Genomic DNA, 19,706 nt, shown 5'->3' on the forward strand with positions numbered 1-19,706 from the left:
GGTAGATATTTTACATGAAGATGCTTATATCTTACAGGATATATGGAATACATAAAGACATTTCAGCCAGGTGAAAACTAAATATATTGATAACATTTATTTCAAAATATAATAGGGAGAAAACCAGCTCGTTCAGGTTTCATGTGATCAGACTTCTGGGTTAGCATGATGCCAACAGAACCATGTGCAAGACAATTCTAATAATAAGCCAAGCCATATCAAAATTATTGGTTGTCCCAAGTAATTAACACATGACTCTTCCCCCAAATCTCCAAAGCTCAGGTTAAAGGGAGAGGCCAGGCAAGATGACCAGGCCAAAGATGTCCCATACTCCGAGTTCTGACTCTCCTTCCTCCAGTCTCAGTTAACGCTGCATTTCTGCAGAAACCAGAATGCAGAATGGAAACCACTGGGTCACCTCCAACGGATCCCTGGTCTGGTTTCCTTGCCTGTTACCCGATGGCTTTTAGAGACCTTTCTCATTTCTTCTAAGGTTGTGTATAATGACTGAGGCAAGATAGAGATTAGAGAGCATTTAATAATTTATTTAAAAGGGAGAGAGATACTGGGACCAGATGGATCCATGGTTTGGTCCTGGGCCTGAAGGAGACTATCGTCTCCAAGATGCAGGCAACAATGAGAGTTCTCCATGACATATACACATATATAGCCGGGGGTAGACTGAGGCAGGGGCGGAGTCAGGGTGCTGAGAGCAGGGCGAGCCTCCGGAGATGGGGCTCCGGGAGATGGGGAGAGGCATCTTGATAAGCCAGTATCTGACATTCTGATAGCTTGGGATGGGGAGGGACATTCTGATATTCTAAAGCATAAGGTCTTTTATCCTTATCCAATATTCTGATAAAGAGGGAGGGGAGGTTTTGTAGGGCTGAGAAGCAGAGGAGAGCTGTGGCGTAACAGCTGTGCAGTCACTCCCAACTCTTCCACCCCATTTAGGGTTTCCTTCGCAAGGACGCTGGAGCGGTGGGCCATTTCCTTCTCTGGCTCATTTTACAGATGGGGAAATTGAGGCACCGGGGTGAGTGATTTGCCCCGGGGCACTAGCTAGCAGGTGATGCCCTGGGGGATGATAAATCCTCCCCAACCCTGGCGGCCATTCCTTCCCGCTCTTGTTTATTTGTGTGCGTGGATAATTCAAACCCCACTCGTTTCTTCCTTAAACCATCCAAATTAAAACGGTTTAATTTCTGACTCAAGCGGCAGGAACCCACCCGGAGCTTCAAGCTTTTCTTCCAATTGGTCAGTAAGATTCGGGGACTGGTCTTCCTTGCCCCAGGCACCAGATTCTGCTTTCCCAATTCCAGTTCTTTCCCTCTGAATTATTTCCTGATTATCCCGTATATCGCGCGCGCACGCACACACGTTTGCATGCTGCCTCTCCCATTCAACCGCGGCTCTTGGAGGGCCCTGCTTCCGCGTGTGCCGGGCTGTGCAGCTCAGGGTCAGGCGCCCCGGGAGAGCTTGACCAACGCCTTGGCAGCAGGCGGCCCCTGAGCTCCACGAAGTCTCATCTTTCCGAGCCCAGGCTGACTTCCGACATGCTGGGGGGCCCTGGCCAAGTCGCTTCCCCGTTTGCCTCAGTTTCCTCATCTGCCAAGGAAACCGGAGAAGGAAATGTCACACCGCTGCCGCGTCTCGGCAAGAAACCCTTCGGAGGACGTCGCCAGAGGGCGACAGGGCCGAAAGGAAGGAACGACCAGTGGTTAGTGGCGGTCGGCGGCCGGAGCGGAGCTCCCCGGCCCGGCCCGGGCCTTCACAGAACTGGGAGCAGCCGGGGCGATGGCCGCTGCCGTTTCCGGTCTGCCGCAATCACCGACAATTAGCGGAGTTTAAGCTCCCGGGACGGGGCGGGGCTGGCGAAACGCTCCGGAAAAGAGTAATCGTGATGGGGTCTGGAATTTTTTTGCCCCCGGCCCATTTTAAAAATAATGGGGAGGGGGGGAAAGAATTACAGGCTGCGCATGCGTCTAGACCGTCTTGCACGACAGCCAATCGAGCCAATCAACACAGCAATCCCGCCGGCAAAGCCCGCCTCCTTCTGGTGGCTTGGTTTCTTCCCGCCAGCCCCCGCACCACTCCCTAGGAGATAACCGTAGCTAGCAGAGAAGGGGCGTGAAAGCCCCTCCGCCGCCGCTCCTGCAGCCTAGCGGCGACCCCGCGGCGCGCCTGCGCCCTGAGACCCCGCGGCGCGGCTGAGGGGACATGAAGCTGGGCGGCGAGCCTGCCCGGCCCTCCCCCAACTCTTCCCCGGCCCGAGCGCGGCGCTGCCTCTCGAGGCCCAATGCGGCCCAGGCTGGTTCGGGGAGGTGCGAGGAGAGCCCCGCTGACAGGTACGCGCGGAGGAGGAAAGGGGAGGGACAGCCGTGGGCCCAGGGCCTCGGGCCTGACTGAGGTCGAGCCGCCTTTTCCCACTTTGCCGCCGAGCCCCGGGAACAAAACGGCCTGGGCATCCTTAGGGCTGGCCGTTAAAGAGAGAGCTTTCAGAATGGAAAGCCCTGGGAGGTCAAGAGGGGCTTCTGGGGTCGTGCGCGTGCGCGCGCGCGTGTTTGTGTGCAGCGTGCGTGCATCCGGGGGCTCAGATAACCAGGCATGGTTTATGGGTGTGCAGCGAGAGGACCGACTCGCCGGATCAGGTCCTTGTCCTCCCTTCCTTACGTGTGGAATCATTTACACTTTTCCCCGAGTGTGTGTGTGCGCGCGCGCGCGTGTAAAATTCCTCAGGTGTGTTGGTGTCTGCTTTCTTTCCACCCTGGTTACTTTCTGTTTTGTTACTTGCATTTCTAAAATTGTGTTCTCCTTCCTGTATCATGTAGCATTTCCTCCTCTCCATCAGCTTGCTCCCAGGGCATCTTGGTACACTTCTTTTTAAGAATAATTTTTTGAACTGTTTTCTGAATTGAGAAATTTATTTTCCCTAAGTTTTCTCCACCATCGGTGTTCTGCGTCTGCTCGCCACTTTCTTTGGGGGCTTTACTACCTTTTGTTTTTACTAGACTTTTTTCTTATGTGTGTGTGCTTATATAAATCCTTTCAAACCCACCCTTGCTTCGGATTTTAGTGTTTGAGCTAATCTGCTACTCCAGGATTTTTGTATTTTTGTTTTTTGTTTTGTTTTTGATTTTTTTTTTTTTGAGGCTATTGGGGCGGGGCTAAGTGACTTGCCCAGCTTTTGTATTTTTAAAATAAGAAAATGTTAAGCCCTTCTTTCAGTAGAGCTAATTAGAAATGCAAATTAAGCTGCTCTGAAATCCTCTCCCCCACGACTGCCATCTTTACCATGAAGTTAGTGTTAGGGGAGCTGTGGGAACACTGGTGCTGCTGTTGTGAATTAGGCCGATAACTGTCATGTAATATTATTTGAAATTTTGGAAGAAAAAATCCGTATAAAAACTTCATAAACCTTGACTCAACCATTTATCTGTTGAGCATCAGTCCCAAAGAGGTTAGACAAAAAGGTACTACTAAATGACTAAAGTGTATGAAAGGATGAGTAGGAAGAATCCAGAGAAACATGATAAAATTTGTATGAATTGATGCTGGGAGTTGTATGGGAGAGTAGTCAACTCAATGACTACTACAAAGTAAAAGTAAATATTTGCAGTAACCTCAATAGAGAGGTGAGGTGCAAAATGCACAGCCTGCTTCTGTAGTAGTTTGGTCATTTTTGCTTAAATATTTTTACAAAGGAAAATTAGGTTGATAAATTTTAAAATGACTGGTGTTTAAAAAAAAAAAAGGCTTCCAGTAAATCTTTTTAAAAGAGACAAAAATAGAATAAATAATTAAAATTTAAGATTAAATTCCTTGTTTATAGCATGAGATATTTAAATGGTTTTTGTGTGTATTGATTTTCAAGTAGATTGCTGGATAGCACTTTAATTTTCATTGCTATGGACTTTTTCAGCATGATGTAGTTTTCTTGCTTATTCCTTTTTATTTTTTGAATTTTTTTTTTTTTTTGCTTATCTGAAAACATGATGGCAACTCCTTTTTTAGATTTGCTTGAAATATAGTAAAAAAAAAAAATCCTTACAGTTTTATCATGTGTATGTCTTTAAGTTTTTCTTGTCAGCATTGTTTGGTAGAGTTTTGTTTTCTTATCCAATCTGTTTTTCTTGTTGTTTTATTGGCTTGCTTAATCCAGTCACATTTAAAGGTATAAGAGTTAAATTTATATTTTCTTCTGTCAGTTTTCAAATTGTTTTTGAAATCCTGATTCCCCTCTCCCCCCTTCCCTTTCATCAATCTCTAAAATTTTTAAAGTTATGATCTTCTTCCAGTCCTCCCCTTCCTGACCCTCTTCTCACTGGCTGTCTTCTTACCTCTGATGCTCTCTTCTTGCTTGTTATTCCATTTCTTTTGTTTTATCTAGTCATGTTTCTTCTTTTTTTCTTCTCCATTAGTCAAATGAATTCCTTCTCTCTCCTTACCTTCAGCTAATCTTGTTCATTAGTTTTAAAAATTCAACATTTACCTTTGCATAATTTTGTGTTCCAAATTCTTCTCCCTCCTCCCTAAAGATAATTTTTTAATGTTACTGTTCTTTGCTTTTTCTCTTGGTTTTTCTTTTTTGTGTTTATATTCCCAATATAAATTTTAAAATTCCTCCCTTTCCAAAAAATAATTTCTTTTTCTTCATTATCCATCTTCGGTATACTCTAGATCCTTATAGTTTTCATACAATTAAAACTTTCCTAGTTTCTCTAAGTGCTTTCAGCAACTTCTTTGGAGGGATTTCTCTATGACTTCCTCTTTTCTATTGTGCCTTCCTCTTAAAACAATTCGAATTATTGCAGGTGTCAGACTGGACAGTGCCTCACTGTAAGACCATCCCCTCCCCCACCATTGATTTGTATCTTCTTTTGTTGACCTTTTTCCCTATATTTGCCCCCTCCTCTGTCTATATTCCTACTCCTCTGGGTGCCAGTTGCCCCCAGGAATTCTAACTCCTCTCCTTCCAGGACAACTAAACTGCCAGATCCCATGCAGTATAAGGGGTTCCTTTCCCTTTACCCGTAGAAACAGTTTTTCATGGAACTCTTTACTGCTTTCAAAGTAATGCCTTCTTCTACCCATCCCCCCAACTTTTTAATCTTTCCTCCCTCCTTCCTTACCCATTCTTCTGTAGACAACTTTTCTGAGACTACCTAAGTCATCTTCTCCTTGATTTGATACCAGAACATCATATCTCTTTTTCCTCCTGTTCCCCCTCTTCCTCACCATGTTGTAATAGCAAATAAAAGAAACATTCACCTTTAAAGCAGGGTGTTGCCAGAGTCCGTCCATAATGCCCCCTGTTCTCCTCTTCACTGTTAACTCTACAAGATTTCCTTTTTCACTCCTTTTCTTTGTGTACGTTTAGAAATAAATCTTTTATTGCCCGCTTTGTTGTCATTTATTTTTGTTACTGTCCTAGCCTTCTGTTTTATTCACTCCTGCATTTCAATTGTTTGGGGTATTTGTGTAGTAAATAATCTCTTTAATTCTGATTTTCTTTCTGAAAGGTTTTTCAAACTCTCCTTTATTAGTGAACATCCACCTTTTGTCTTCTATGGTTAGGCTCAGATTTGATGGATTAATGTTTTTCAAAAATAAATTTTTAATCCTTTTTTAAAATAGCTTTTTATTTTTCCAAATACAGGCAGAAGTAGTTTTCAACATTCACTTTTGCAAAGCTTTGTGTTCCAAATTCTTCTTCCTCCTTCCTAAAGATAATTTTTTAATGTTACTGTTCTTTGTTTTTTTGCTTGGTTTTTCTTTTTTGTATTTATATTCCCAGTATAAATTGGGAATTTTTCTTTGCCGAGGCTTGCCATTTTAGATTGAAATTTTTATAAATTGTGTATTAATTTTCTGTGCAGGACATAAATTCTATTCTTATAATTATTTCTCTTCTAGATTACCAAATAGAATGTGTTATGCTTTGGGTTCTTCTCAAATTCCATAGGGATTCTGTCTCATCATTTTCTTTATTTTGTGGTATTTATTCATACTTATTTACCATATCTGGAGGCGATATTTCTTTTTCTTCTTACTGATTTTTTATTGATTGATTATTTTAATATTCAAAGTCTTTAAGGTTTCTTCCTGGAATCTTTGGTTCTTTCAATCTTTTTTCCTTATTACTTACTTCTTGATTCCTTCCCCACTGATTGTGGTTTCCTTGGGGGTTGTATTTCAGAGCATCTCTTCCCACCCTGGATAATTCATTATTCATCAAAGGGTCTCTGTCCAAACTGATTTTTGAGGGGTCATAACTGGTCCTAGCTCGGTGCTGTGCTGTTTGTTTCAGGCTTGATGAAGTTTTGCACAACTACTCCCTGCCCCCCATCCCTCTATACTTGGTGTGCTGTCCTGGTAACTTTCTTCGGTCCTTTAGTTTTCTGGCACTGACAATTCAGAGCTTGTTTTTCCTGTTCAGAGCTTTGCAGCTCTAGCTTCTGGGTTGCAGGCCCCAGAAGATGGGAGGCTCCTGTAGGGCTGTACAGGGTCAAGCTTGGAGTTGAGGTTTCCACACCCCCAAAAAGAGGGAGGGAGGCAGGGAGGATGGACCAGGGTGTAGGAATGGGCTTTGATCAATCTCATGCTTTATCCTTGGATTTGCTACTGCATCCTTGTTGCTAGTAGTATAGGAGGTGTAGGGGAAAGGGTGCTGAATGAGTTTAGAAAAAACTAATTGGTGAGCATCAATTGGTGAGTTTAGATGGTTTTTTAAAAAACTTTTTTGGATTTCAGGTATCATAGGCCATAGAAATAGCTGATATTGCTTTATTGTTGGTACAAAATTCCCATTTGGGACAGGTTTGAGAGATCATGGGAATCAGAGATATAATATCTACTTTGTCATCTTGTTAGAAGTTGACAATAATAGGTTTTTATGATGTGGTTTCCTTTTTTTTTTGGTTAATTTTTTTCATCATACTTTCAGACTTTTTGTTAGAACTGGGTTCAAAACACTTTTGGAGGAAAGATTTTGGCTGGTTCTATTACTGCTTTCTTGGTTATTAAGTATTGTTATTCCAAGCTCTCCAAGAAAACTCAGGCTAGAGACCTTCAAGTTTTCAGTCCTCCTAAAGTAGTCTAAACCCAGGACAGTCTGTCATTGACTTCCTGATGAAGAGTTGTCTTGTTCTCCTCACTCTGAAACCACTCCCTCCTTGTCATTTCTTATAGCACAGTTAGCATTTCATCCTGATCATGTGCCATAACTTGTTTAGTCATTTTCCAATTGGTAAGCAGCTCCTTAATTTCCAATTCTTTGCCACCACAAAAAGAATTGCAAAAAAATATTTTTGCGCAGGGGCAGCTAGGTGGTGCAGTGAACAGAGCACCAGCCCAGAAGTCATGAAGACCTGAGTTCAGATATGGCCTCAGACAATTAACACTTCTAGCTGTGTGACCCTGCAAGTCACAACTCCAATTGCCTCAGTCCCCCCCTAAAATTATGTGCAATCTTTGATTTCTTTGAGGTACAGACCTAGTAGTAGTATTTTTGGATCAATATACCTGTTTTCCCTGATTTCTTCCAGCATTTATTATTTCTGATATATTTGAAATAGTATCTCAGAGTTGTATTATTTGGCTAATCAATAATGATTTTAGAACATTTTTTCATTTGACTAAAGATGGTTTTGATTTCACTTCTTTTTTTTATTTTTTTTTATTTTTTATTTAATAGCCTTTTATTTACAGGATATATACATGGGTAACTTTACAGCATTAACAATTGCCAAACCTCTTGTTCCAATTTTCACCTCTTACCCCACCTCCCTAAATGGCAGGATGACCAGTAGATGTTAAATATATTAAAATATAAATTAGATACACAATAAGTATACATGACCAAACCGTTATTTTGCTGTACAAAAAGAATCAGACTCTGAATTATTGTACAATTAGCTTGTGAAGGAAATCAAAAATGCAGGTGTGCATAAATATAAGGGATTAGAATTCAATGTAATGGTTTTAGTCATCTCCCAGAGTTCTTTTTCTAGGTATAGCTAGTTCAGTTCATTACTGCTTCATTAGAAATGATTTGGTTGATCTAGATTGTGAGGATGGCCTGATCCATCAGAACTGGTCATCATCTATATTGTTGTTGAGTATATAATGATCTCCTGGTCCTGCTCATTTCCTCAGCATCAGTTAATTAAGTCTCTCAGGCCTTTCTAGAAATCATCCTGTTGGTCATTTCTTACAGAACAGTAATATTCCATAATTTTCATATACCACAATTTATTCAGCCATTCTCTCAACTGATGGACATCCATTCAGTTTCCAGTTTCTAGCCACTACAAAAGGGCTGCCACAAACATTGTGCACATACAGGTCCTTTCCCTTCTTTATAATCTCTTTGGGATATAATCCCAGTAGTAACACTGCTGGATCAAAGGGTATGCACAGTTTGATAACTTTTTGAGCATAGTTCCAAACTACTCTCCAAAATGGATTTGGATTAGTTCACAACTCCACCAACAATGCATCAATGTCCAGTTTTCCGCATCCCCTCCAACAATCATCATTATTTTTCCTGTCATCTTAGCCAATCTGACAGGTGTGTAGTGGTATCTTAGAGTTGTCTTAATTTGCATTTCTCTGATTAATAATGACTTGGAGCATCTTTTCATATGACTAGAAATAGTTTCAATTTCTTCATCTGAGAATTGTCTGCTCATATCCTTTGACCATTTTCAATTGGAGAATGGCTTGATTTTTTTTTATAAATTAGAGTTAATTCTCTATATATTTTGGAAATGAGGCCTTTATCAGAACCTTTGACTGTAAAATATTTTCCCAGTTTATTGCTTCCCTTCTAATCTTGTCTGCATTAGTTTTGTTTGTACAAAAACTTTTCAGTTTAGTATAATCGAAATTTTCTATTTTGTGATCAGTAATGATCTCTAGTTCTGCTTTGGTCATAAGACCCCTTCCACAGGTCTGAGAGGTAAACTATCCTATGTTCCTCTAATTTATTAATAATTTCATTCTTTATGCCTAGGTCATGAACCCATTTTGACCTTATCTTGGTGTACGGCGTTAAGTATGGATCAATGCCTAGTTTCTGCCATATTAGTTTCCAATTTTCCCAGCAATTTTTTTGATTTCACTTCTAAAAAATGCTTGTTCATTTCCCTTGACTGTTTATCAAAAAATAACTCTTATTTTATTTGACTCAGTTCTTCCTTCCTTCCTTCCTTCCTTCCTTCCTTCCTTCCTTCCTTCCTTTCTTTTCCTTCCTTTCTTTTCCTTCCTTCCTTTCTTTTCCTTCCTTCCTTCCTTCCTTCCTTCCTTCCTTCCTTCCTTCCTTCCTTCCTTCCTTCCTTCCTTCCTTCCTTCCTTCCTTCCTTTTCTTTCTTTCTTTCTTTCTTTCTTTCTTTCTTTCTTTCTTTCTTTCTTTCTTTCTTTCTTTCTTTATATTTGATGACAAATTATAAATTAATTTATTTTTATTATAGTTTTTTATTGACAGAACTTATGCATGGGTAATTTTACAACATTGTCCCTTGCACTCACTTCTGTTTCAACTTTTCCTTTCCCTCCCTCCACCTCCTCCCCTAGATGGCAGGCAGTATCTTACATATTAAACATGTTAAAGTATATCTTAGATACAACATATGTGTGCAGATCCATACAGTTCTCTTGTTGCACAAGAAAAATTGGATTCAGAAGGTAAAAATAACCTGGGAAGAAAAACAAAAATGCAAGTAGTCCACATTCATTTCCTGGTGTTCTTTATCTCCAAGCCTCTCTGTCTTCATCCTGCTGATCATTTCTTACAAAACAATAATATTCCATAGCATTCATATACCACAATTTATTCAACCATTCTCAAGTTCTAGCCACTACAAACAGGGCTGCCACAAACATTCGTGCACATACAGGTCCCTTTCCCTTCTTTAAGATCTCTTTGGGATATAAACCCAGTAGTAACACTGCTGGATCAAAGGGTATGCACAGTTTGATAATTTTTTGAGCATAGTTCCAAATTGCTCTCCAGAATGGCTGGATCTGTTCACAACTCCATCAACAATTATCTATATATATTTTTAAAGAAAATGGCTTTTATCAGAAATTTAAAAATTTTGATATTACTTCATTGTCTATGTATCTTTTATTAAAATGTATTTTCTCGGGTTATCTGTCTTAATCTGGTCTGGTTTTGCTTTTGCTTTTGCTTTCTCTGAGATCATGATTGCTATCCCCCTGCCTTTTTTCACATCAGCTGAAAGATAAATAGTTTCTGCTTACTCTCCTTATTTAATCCTGTGTCCATATATCTTACTGTTTTAAATATGTCTCTTGAAAACAACATATTGTTGAATTCAGGTTTCTAATCCATTTTGCTATCTGCTTCCATTTTAGGGATGAGCTCATTTCATTTCTCAATTCACTCTTAAGATTACTAACTATATTTACCTCCATTCTATTTTTTCTATTTATCTTTCTCTCTTTTTAGTCTGTCCCTCCTCAAGTCTGTTTTGCTTCTGACCACTGCCTTCCTAAATCTGCTACCTTTTTTTAAAACCATTCCTATTCTCCCTTCTTTTATTTCTTTTCTTAACTATTTCCCTGTTGATTTAAGATAGATTTTTATACTTCCCCCTTTGAACCATTTTTGATAAGTGAGATTTAAGCATTGCTTGTCACCCTACCATATTTCTGTCCATTATAAAAGCTCTTTCTTGTTCGTCTCCTTTATGTAAGATAATTTTCCCTGTTGCAAGGGATGTGGGAAAACAGGGACACTAATACATTGTTGGTGGAATTGTGAATACATCCAACCATTCTGGAGAGCAATTTGGAACTATGCTCAAAAGTTATCAAACTGTGCATACCCTTTGATCCAGCAGTGTTACTACTGGGTTTATATCCCAAAGAGATCTTAAAGAAGGGAAAGGGACCTGTATGTGCACGAATGTTTGTGGCAGCCCTCTTTGTAGTGGCCAGAAACTGGAAACTGAGTAGATGCCCATCAATTGGAGAACGGCTGAATAAATTGTGGTATATGAATATTATGGAATATTATTGTTCTGTAAGAAATGACAACAGGATGATTTCAGAAAGGCCTGGAGAGACTTACATGAACTGATGCTTAGTGAAATGAGCAGGACCAGGAGATCATTATATACGTCAACAACAATATGATGATCAATTCTGATGGACCTGGCCATCTCCAGCAATGAGATGAACCAAATCAGTTCCAATAGAGCAGTAATGAACTGAACCAGCTACACCCAGCAAAAGAACTCTGGGAGAGGACTAAGAACCATTACATTGAATTCCCAATCCCTATATTTTTGCCCGCCTGCATTTTTTGATTTCCTTCACAGGCTAATTATACAATATTTCAGAGTCTGATTCTTTTTATACAGCAAAATAATGGTTTGGTCATGTATACTTATTGTGTATCTAATTTATACTTTAATATATTTAAAATATATTGGTCATCCTACCATCTAGGAGAGGGGGTGGGGGGGGCAAGGAGGGGAAAAATTGGAACAAAAGGTTGGCAGTTGTCAATGCTATAAAACTACCCATGCATGTAGCTTGTAAATAAAAAGCTATTAAAAATTAAAAAACAAAAAAAAGATAATTTTCCCCATTCTACTTCTCTTTCCTCCTTCTCCCAGTGCATCCCTTTTTCACCTCTTCATTTTTCAATGCCAGAAATACTACTACTGTGAACTTCAGCTTCATGTTGTTCCCACTCTAGTTTGTAGTCCCTAAAGTTTTTCATTTAGCAGTATTTGTTGTTTTCATATTATCAAACCATTGTTGTGAACCATCTTTTGGGATATTTAAATAAATAGTCAATGTGAGCTCTCTTGTCTTAGTTCTGAATTATTGAGATTTTACACAATTTTAATTCATAATACTATATTATTTACTTTTCAGAAACCAATCAATTACAGATTTCTTCAAACCAGTCCCAAAGCAAGGTTTGTGTGCTTTTACATAACTTTCTAGATGATGATGATGATGATGATGATGATGTTGTAGTAAACACTGTGGGCTTTAAAATTATGTAGAATTCCCTGGAATTCTTTTATGGAGTAAAAATACCCTGTTCTTGATAAACTTTAATAAATAATAAAAGTCTGACATACTGGCGTTTTCCTACATTTAAAGTTATAACATAATAGTGCTTATAGTGCACATCTTTCAGTCTTTTAAACATAAGCATTTATAATGAAAATAGAAGGCAATATGTTTAAAGCTTTTTAGTTGTAATGATTAATGTCTAAGGTCTGAATGCCTCTATTCCACTTTAAAATTCTCTATTTGGAGCTAGCTAAAATGGTAATTTTATAATCTTTTTGACTTTTGTTTTTGTTTTTAATTGAATATGCAGATAAACTTGAGTTGAACTCATCACAAAGCACAAATTATAAATGTGAAAGAGATAGATTATTACACACCGACATAAGGCAATTTGAAAGAAAAATATCTTCACCAAAAAATCTGTGTATGAAAATGCCACGTACACCACCAAACAAGAATTCTATTGCAGAAACTTTGATGAGAGGATTGAAAGAGAAAAAAGGCAAAAGAGATGTACCTGAAGGAAATGGTCCTTTTCTAGTGCAGAAAACCCTCTCTTTAGTAGTTGAAAAACCCATTATTTCTACTTCACATCATTGCTTGTCGAGAAATAAAAGGAAGGACCCGAGGAAGCAAGAAAGCTCTCCAATCAAAATGTCATCACGTCATCGTGAAAATATGAGGGAGAAGGCAAATAAGTGCACAGATCAAAATAAGACAATTACAGATGCTAAAAGCTTGGTCTCATCAACAGAACCTGAGATTTTGGAAAGCAATTCCAGCAAAATTGGTGGTAGAAATGACATACCCAGGTGCCAACAATCAGAATGTTCTGTGGAAGTGCAACAGGAACCAGTTAAGTCTAAATTGTAATTGTTTTTAAAATCCACTTGCAGAGAGAGAACAAAAGAAACAAACATAAACTAGATAAACATAAAATCATTATTTCAGAAAAGACTTTGACAGGAGAAAGCTGCTTTTTCTTCAAACTCTATAGATTAAAAAGTTCAAACCAAAAAAGCAGACTTTAAGAGCAGGTGTGTTTAGGAAGAACTGAGTAGCCACATTTGTGAAGTCCTAGAAGTTTTTAAAGGCAGAAATTGGTGTCACACAATTGTCTTATTTTAAGGAAGTCTAATATTGAATTTGATTTAGTGCTGGGCTTTTATTTATTATTATTTTTTTTAATCTTCCTTACATCTATCTTCTGGAATAATTCTAAGAAGTCATTTTTATATTTTTATATTGATACAGTCCTTCGTTACTGGATTTATAAAGTTTTCCATTCTTTCTTCATTCCCGTTTAGTGTAGTGCAATTAGGAAATAATATGAGTGCCTACCTTTTTTTGATTAAAGTTAAAGCCCAATTATATTCTTGGGTATTGAAGAAATTGACTAATGTAATTGAGCACAGGTTTGTAATCTTTGTCACGATTACAGAAGTATTAGAGCCATTTTTTAGAGCAACAGTGCTGCATAAATGTTATTTATTAAATTGAAGAACTCTGTATACCAAGTATAGAAGGAGTTGAAATATTTATTAGGGAATTAATAAAATAAGATCACGTCATACTTGAAAACAAAATTTACTTATGAATGGAAAAGTAAGTGTGCATTATGAGTAGTTAGAAAAATTGATTATATCTTCATCTTTTTCTACTGGAGCAGTTATGGCTCAGTGAATAGTGTGTTAGCCCTCAAGTTAGGAAGATTTATCTTCTCTCAGGGTTGTGTGAGGATCAAATGAGATAATATTTGTAAAGAGCCCCTAGCAGCACCTATATGTGCTATATGAATATTTATCCCTTTCCTCTCCTCTCCCTTAGTAAAAATTTAAATTAAGTGTAGGAAAACTCTAGTATTTTCTGAAATTTCATGTCCTTAACTTTTAGGGTGACAAAATATTTTTATATAAACTATAGGTGAAGGGTGAAATTTTAATTTTAAATTTTACAAATTTAAATCTAGCCCCAATATAAAACATTTTCCTAACTCTTGCAGTGAGGTGAGGGAGTTGGGGGGGGGGGGGTAGTGGTGGTAGTAATGTGGTGATATTTAATTTCTTTGTTTAAAAAGAAAAAGAGAGAGAAAAGTGAACATTCATCCTCTTACACCTCATAAAGTGACTTTTTCTCATTTGGGTACTAGGAAAATGAAGACTGCTTAAGAAAAAGATTACATTCTAATTCACTGGACACTTCAGGTAAAACCATACTATTAAATACAATGTAGAATTGTAAATAAATGCTTGCAATTTAGTGACTACATTATAAAAAATAAAATAATCCTATTTGAGAATACAATTTCCTTTCTGTGTATAAATAGAAGTTCTTAGATTAGTTAAGAATGGTAAAATGATGATCTGACAGTAGGAAGTGAAATCTTGAATTTGTTGTATGTAAAATGTGTCCTGTTCTCATTCTGTGTACCATTTCTTCCTCCCCTGCCTTCTCTCCTTCCCTCTCCCCCCTCCCCCCCCAAAAAAGGACAGTGTGACTTTATGGTTAATAGTGCTAGACTTTCCATCAGTACATCTCTGCCCTTCAGCCTTTGAGTGCAGTGGAACGTCAGGCAAGGCATTTTAAGTTCCAAGCTTTGCTTTCTTCACCTATAAAATTGTGATAATAGTAGCACGCACTTTAAGGATTGTTGATCAAATGAGATCATATATCCTACATGCTTTGTAAACTAAAGGTGTTGACAAATGTCAGCTCTAATCATTCCATTTAACATTTTGGTCTGCATATGCAGTATTTAGACCCCATTCCTTTTTGCAAATGAGATCAGAACTAAGTTCCAGAGATAAATGGGGACTAGTTTAGGGTCACCCAGGTAACAGTAGCAGCCTCAAGTCTTCTGACTTAAAAGTTAGTGTTCTTTTTACTTTACCATGTTCTGATAAAGATTTTTGATGGGCCTTACCTTATTCTACTTTTTCTTATCTTAGTATATCTTCCCCTCATCACATTTGAATATTTCTGAGCAAGGAGACTTGATTCAAACCCAGGTCCTCCATTTGGGTATAGATAATATGCTTTTCACATCTGTAAATGGCTCAAAGCTAATAAGGATAGTTAAAATTACTTACTGACAATGAGGATTTAAAAAATAATTTGATTACATGCAAGATGTGATAAGTATAACTATTATATGAATGAGTTTAGAGTTTAGAAGGCAGGTTAGTGGTTTGCTCAGTGTGAGTTGTCAATGTGATATACTAGCTAAAAATTGGTAATAGGCTTCATTAAAAAAAAAAAAAGATTCAAAATGAGAGAAGTAAATCTCACTATAATCTGCCCTTCTCAGACAATATCTAGAGTTACTGTGGGAGTTGTTGTGGTCCTTTCTGGCTGCCACATTTTAAGATGGTCATTGATTAGCTAAGCTATCTTCAGAGAAAGAGAACTAGGATGAAGAAAGGGACACGAGACTCTAAAATGTGTGAATTGGTTGAAGGAATTGTGGGTCTTTAGTCTTGAGAAGAGAAAACTAAAGAAATAAGATTGTTGTCTTCAGATATTTAAAGGAATAGCAAATGAAAGAGAAACTTAATTCTATTTTGTTTTCAAGGTCGACTTATTTTATTTTGCTCACAAAAGCCAGACAGAATTAAGAGTCATAGGTAGAAAGTCTGAAAATATAGGCTAAGAATTTGGAACTATGCTCAAAAAGTTATCAAACTGCATACCTTTTGAGCCAGCAGTGTTTCTATCGGTCTTATATCCCAAAAAGATCTTAAAGGAGGGAAAAGGACCCACATATGCAAAAATGTTTGTGGCAGCCCTCTTTGTAGTGGCAAGAAACTGGAAACTGAGTGGATGCCCATCAATTGGAGAATGGCTAAATAAATTATGGTATATGAATGTTATGGAATATTATTGTCTATAAGAAATGACTAACAGGATGATTTCAGAGAGCCCTGGAGAGACTTATAGGAACAGATGCTAAGTGAAATGAGCAGAACCAGGAGACCATTAAATTACATTTCAACAACAATACTGTATGAGGATGTATTCTGATAGAAATGGATATCTTCGACAAACGGAAGATCCAATTCAGCTCCAATTGATAAATGATGGACAGAATCAGCTACACCCAGAGAAAGAATACTGGGAAATGAATGTGGACCAGGAGATCATTGTACTTGGCAACAATAAGATTATACGACGATCAATTCTGATGGCATGTGGCTCTCTTCAACAATGAGATGATTCAAACCAGTTCCAATGATCTTGTGATGAAGAGAGCCATCTACACCCAGAGAGAGTACTGTGGGAACTGAATATAGATCACAACATAACATTCTCACTCTTTTTGTTGTTGTTTGCTTGCATTTTATTTTTCTCTTTTTTTTTTCTGGTTTGATTCGATTTTTCTTGTGCAACAAGATAATTGTATAAATATGTATGCATACATTAGATTTAATATATGCTGGACTACTTGCTATCTAGGGGAGGGTGTTGGGGAAAGAAGGGGAAATGGAACACAAGGTTTTGCAAGGGCTAATGTTGAAGAATTGTCCATGCATAATGTTTTGAAAAATAAGAAGTTTTAATTAAAAAGAAAAGAAAAGAAAATGTAGCCCAAGGTTCAGTTAATGAGAAACCTATCCAATAGTGAGAACCATCCAGAAGTGAAATTACTTGTTTAGAAAGAATTGTGGTTTCTTCTTTACGTGAACTCTTCAACTAAAGATTGAGAGAGCACATGTTGAGAACATTTTTGGGTTTTTTTTTATTATAACTTTATTGACAGAACATATGCATGGATAATTTTTTACATCATCCCTTGCACTCACTTCTGTTCTTGCTTTTTCCTTCCCTCCCTCCACCCCCTCCCCCAGATGGCAAGCAGTCTTATACATGTTAAACATGTTATAGTATATCCTAGATACAATATATGTGTGCAGATCCGTACAGTTCTCTTGTTGCACAGGGAGAATTGGATTCAGAAGGTAAAAATAACCTGGGAAGAAAAACAAAAATGCAAACAGTTTGCGTTCATTTCCCAGTGTTCCTTCTCTGGGTTTAGCTGCTTCTGCCCATAATTGATTGATTGGAACTAAGTTAGATCTTCTCTTTGTCGAAGATATCTTACTTCCATCAGAATATATTCTCATACAATATTGTTGATGAAGTATATAATGATCTCCTGGTTCTGCTCATTTCACTTAGCATCAGTTCGTGTCAGTCTCTCCAGGCCTCTCTATTCATCCTGCTGGTCATTTCTTACGGAACAATAATATTCCATAGCATTCATATACCACACTTTATTCAGCCATTCTTCAGTTGATGGGCATCCATTCATTTTCCAGTTTCTAGCCACTACAAACAGGGCTGCCACAAACATTCTTACACATACAGGTCCCGTTCCGTTCTTTAATATTTCTTTGCGATGCAAGCCCAGTAGAAACGCTGCTGGATCAAAGGATATGCACAGTTTGATAACTTTTTGGGCATAATTCCAAATTGCTCTCCAGAATGGTTGGATTCGGAGAACATTTTGTTGTTAACAAATAAATTATAACTAAATCTCAGAGAGGCTGTGTCTTTATCATCATTGCATGGCTGTGGAATTTGAATACAAATCTCTACTGACCCCAAATTTAGCTCTTTCTGCCCTACTCTTTTTGGAATCATCATAATTCACTAGTGGAGGGAAAATGGCAAATTATAATAACCCTGCTTTGCTCTCTTGAGCAGGTCTTTGCTTCCATTTCAGGTATAATTTATCAATTAAATTATAACTCTTAAATTTCATAAAAATCCATTCCAATAGACTGCTCAATCGCTTTTTTTGTAAACAGTGAAGGAATTTTATTGTTGCATTCTACACCACAATTCTCTAGAAAGACATTTGCTCTAATATGACAATTGGCGGCTTTCTTTTGATCTTAAACTTCCATTTAGGACAGACTGGATATTAAGTCTATCCAAATCCCCTTCTATTTTTCTTTGTCTCCTAGTCTTATCCTTTGGCAGTTATTTGTGACTTTCTAACAAGGTACTTAGAGCAGCTGGATGATACAGTGAATGGAATGCTGAGCCTGGAATCAGGAGGACTTGAATTTTAATCTAGCCTCAGACACTTAGTAGTTGTTGACCTTCAGCAAGTCACTTAACCCTTTTGGCCTCAGTTTCCTCAACTATGAAATAAACTAGAGGAGGAAATGGCAGACCATTCCAGTATCCTTGCCAAGAAAATCCCCGATGGGGTCTTGGAGAATCAGGCAATGCTGAAACAATTGGACATCAAAAGCACCGTGACTCTGGACAAACCATTTAGACTATAAGCATCTGTTTCCTTTTACATGGCTAAAACGACTGAACAAATCCATTGAAAACCAATTTTTCTGACTTGTTTTTTTCCTATCAAGACATGGGAGCACCTGCAGTGAAGGAAAGGCAAATTGAGATAAAATTGAGACATTTTAATAATTGAATGAAATGTGTTTTAAAATGTATCATACTTACTAGGATTCTGAAAAACTTACATCTTAGGGTACCCTGATTTAGTTGTGTGTCCTAACTTATGGGGCAACATGTTAAGAAGGAAAAAACCAGGGACCTGAATTCTGATCTTACTTCTCATGTGAGATGTAAAACCAGGATTGATCCTCAGAAAAATACAGCTTTCTACACTTTAGCATCAAATGAAATGAAATATTCACTTTCTCCTTTATGTATTTTAGGTGCTGATTCTTCTGGGGTATCAAATGCCAAAACATGCATTATTTCATCTTCTAAAAAAGAGAGAGTGGTCAACTTACCTAAAGCACCTGTGTCACTCAGGATCAAGAAACGAAGAAAGAGGAATTTCAAAGATGTTACTAATACATCTTCAGTGAAAACATCTAGTAAATCTTGGCCTTTTCAAACCAGTAGTATTACTAAGGGTTCTTCAGCTGTACTTGAAGGAGACATTTTGTGCAGCCCAAACATTCCAAGGCTTGCACATGAAAACTTAGAAAATTCCAGTTCCACTAGTAGTTTTCCAGGAAAAAAACAAAAAGTTGATTTTGATAGTGATGAGGAAAGTTTAGATTGCAGTCTGGAAAGTGAAGAGGAGGAGGAGGAAGATGTTGTATTAAAACCACTTCAACAATTGATGTCTTTGAATTCTAGTCAGCCTGCATCTCCAGAAAAACCTTTTGTTCTTTCAGAAAACCCTAGAGCATTATCATCAGACAATTCAGTAAGTGATTCTGTTTTATTAGTATTACTTTGAAAGGGGGAAAGTAGTTTAAGGCAAAGCATTGACTTAAAAAAAAAAAAAGTGCTAGCACAGCTAGATAGTGCAGTGGATAGAATGTTGGCCCTGTAATTGGGAGGACCTAAATTCAAATACAGCTTCAGGCAAGTTACTTAAGCCCAATTGCTTCACAACCTCCCTTCCCCAAAAATAAATTTTAAAATAATGGGTTTATTATATTCTTAGTTTAGCAAATAAGTTCCCCATATACTTTTAGTTTTTGTCCTTTGCAAGTAAAGTTAAGATGTAGAGATGTCGAGAATTAAAGGCAAGATAATTATATCTTGGGAGAAGAGCTGAACTAAATTCTAAAATATCTGTTTTGAAATTTGGTTGTTGAATAACTACCTATGAATTCATTTGGGTGGTAACACTACTTTAGAATTTGTTTTTT

At 37.8% G+C, this 19,706-nt stretch overlaps 1 protein-coding gene across 2 annotated transcripts in view; it reads left to right on the forward strand.

Moving 5' to 3' along the window:
• Window positions 1–1,238: 1,238 nt before the first annotated feature.
• The window catches only part of SLF2 (SMC5-SMC6 complex localization factor 2), a 54,568-nt gene continuing 36,100 nt past the window's right edge, over window positions 1,239–19,706 (forward strand). For both annotated transcript variants that reach the window (XM_031955710.1, XM_031955709.1), the window contains exons 1-5: window positions 1,239–2,348; window positions 11,914–11,957; window positions 12,371–12,915; window positions 14,210–14,264; window positions 18,753–19,255. In XM_031955710.1, coding sequence (XP_031811570.1) covers window positions 2,221–2,348; window positions 11,914–11,957; window positions 12,371–12,915; window positions 14,210–14,264; window positions 18,753–19,255 — 1,275 coding nt within the window. In that variant the 5' untranslated portion in view covers window positions 1,239–2,220. The remainder of the gene's footprint in view (window positions 2,349–11,913; window positions 11,958–12,370; window positions 12,916–14,209; window positions 14,265–18,752; window positions 19,256–19,706) is intronic.

Source organism: Sarcophilus harrisii, chromosome 2 (genome assembly GCF_902635505.1).
Source record: "Sarcophilus harrisii chromosome 2, mSarHar1.11, whole genome shotgun sequence".
NCBI lineage: Eukaryota > Metazoa > Chordata > Mammalia > Dasyuromorphia > Dasyuridae > Sarcophilus > Sarcophilus harrisii.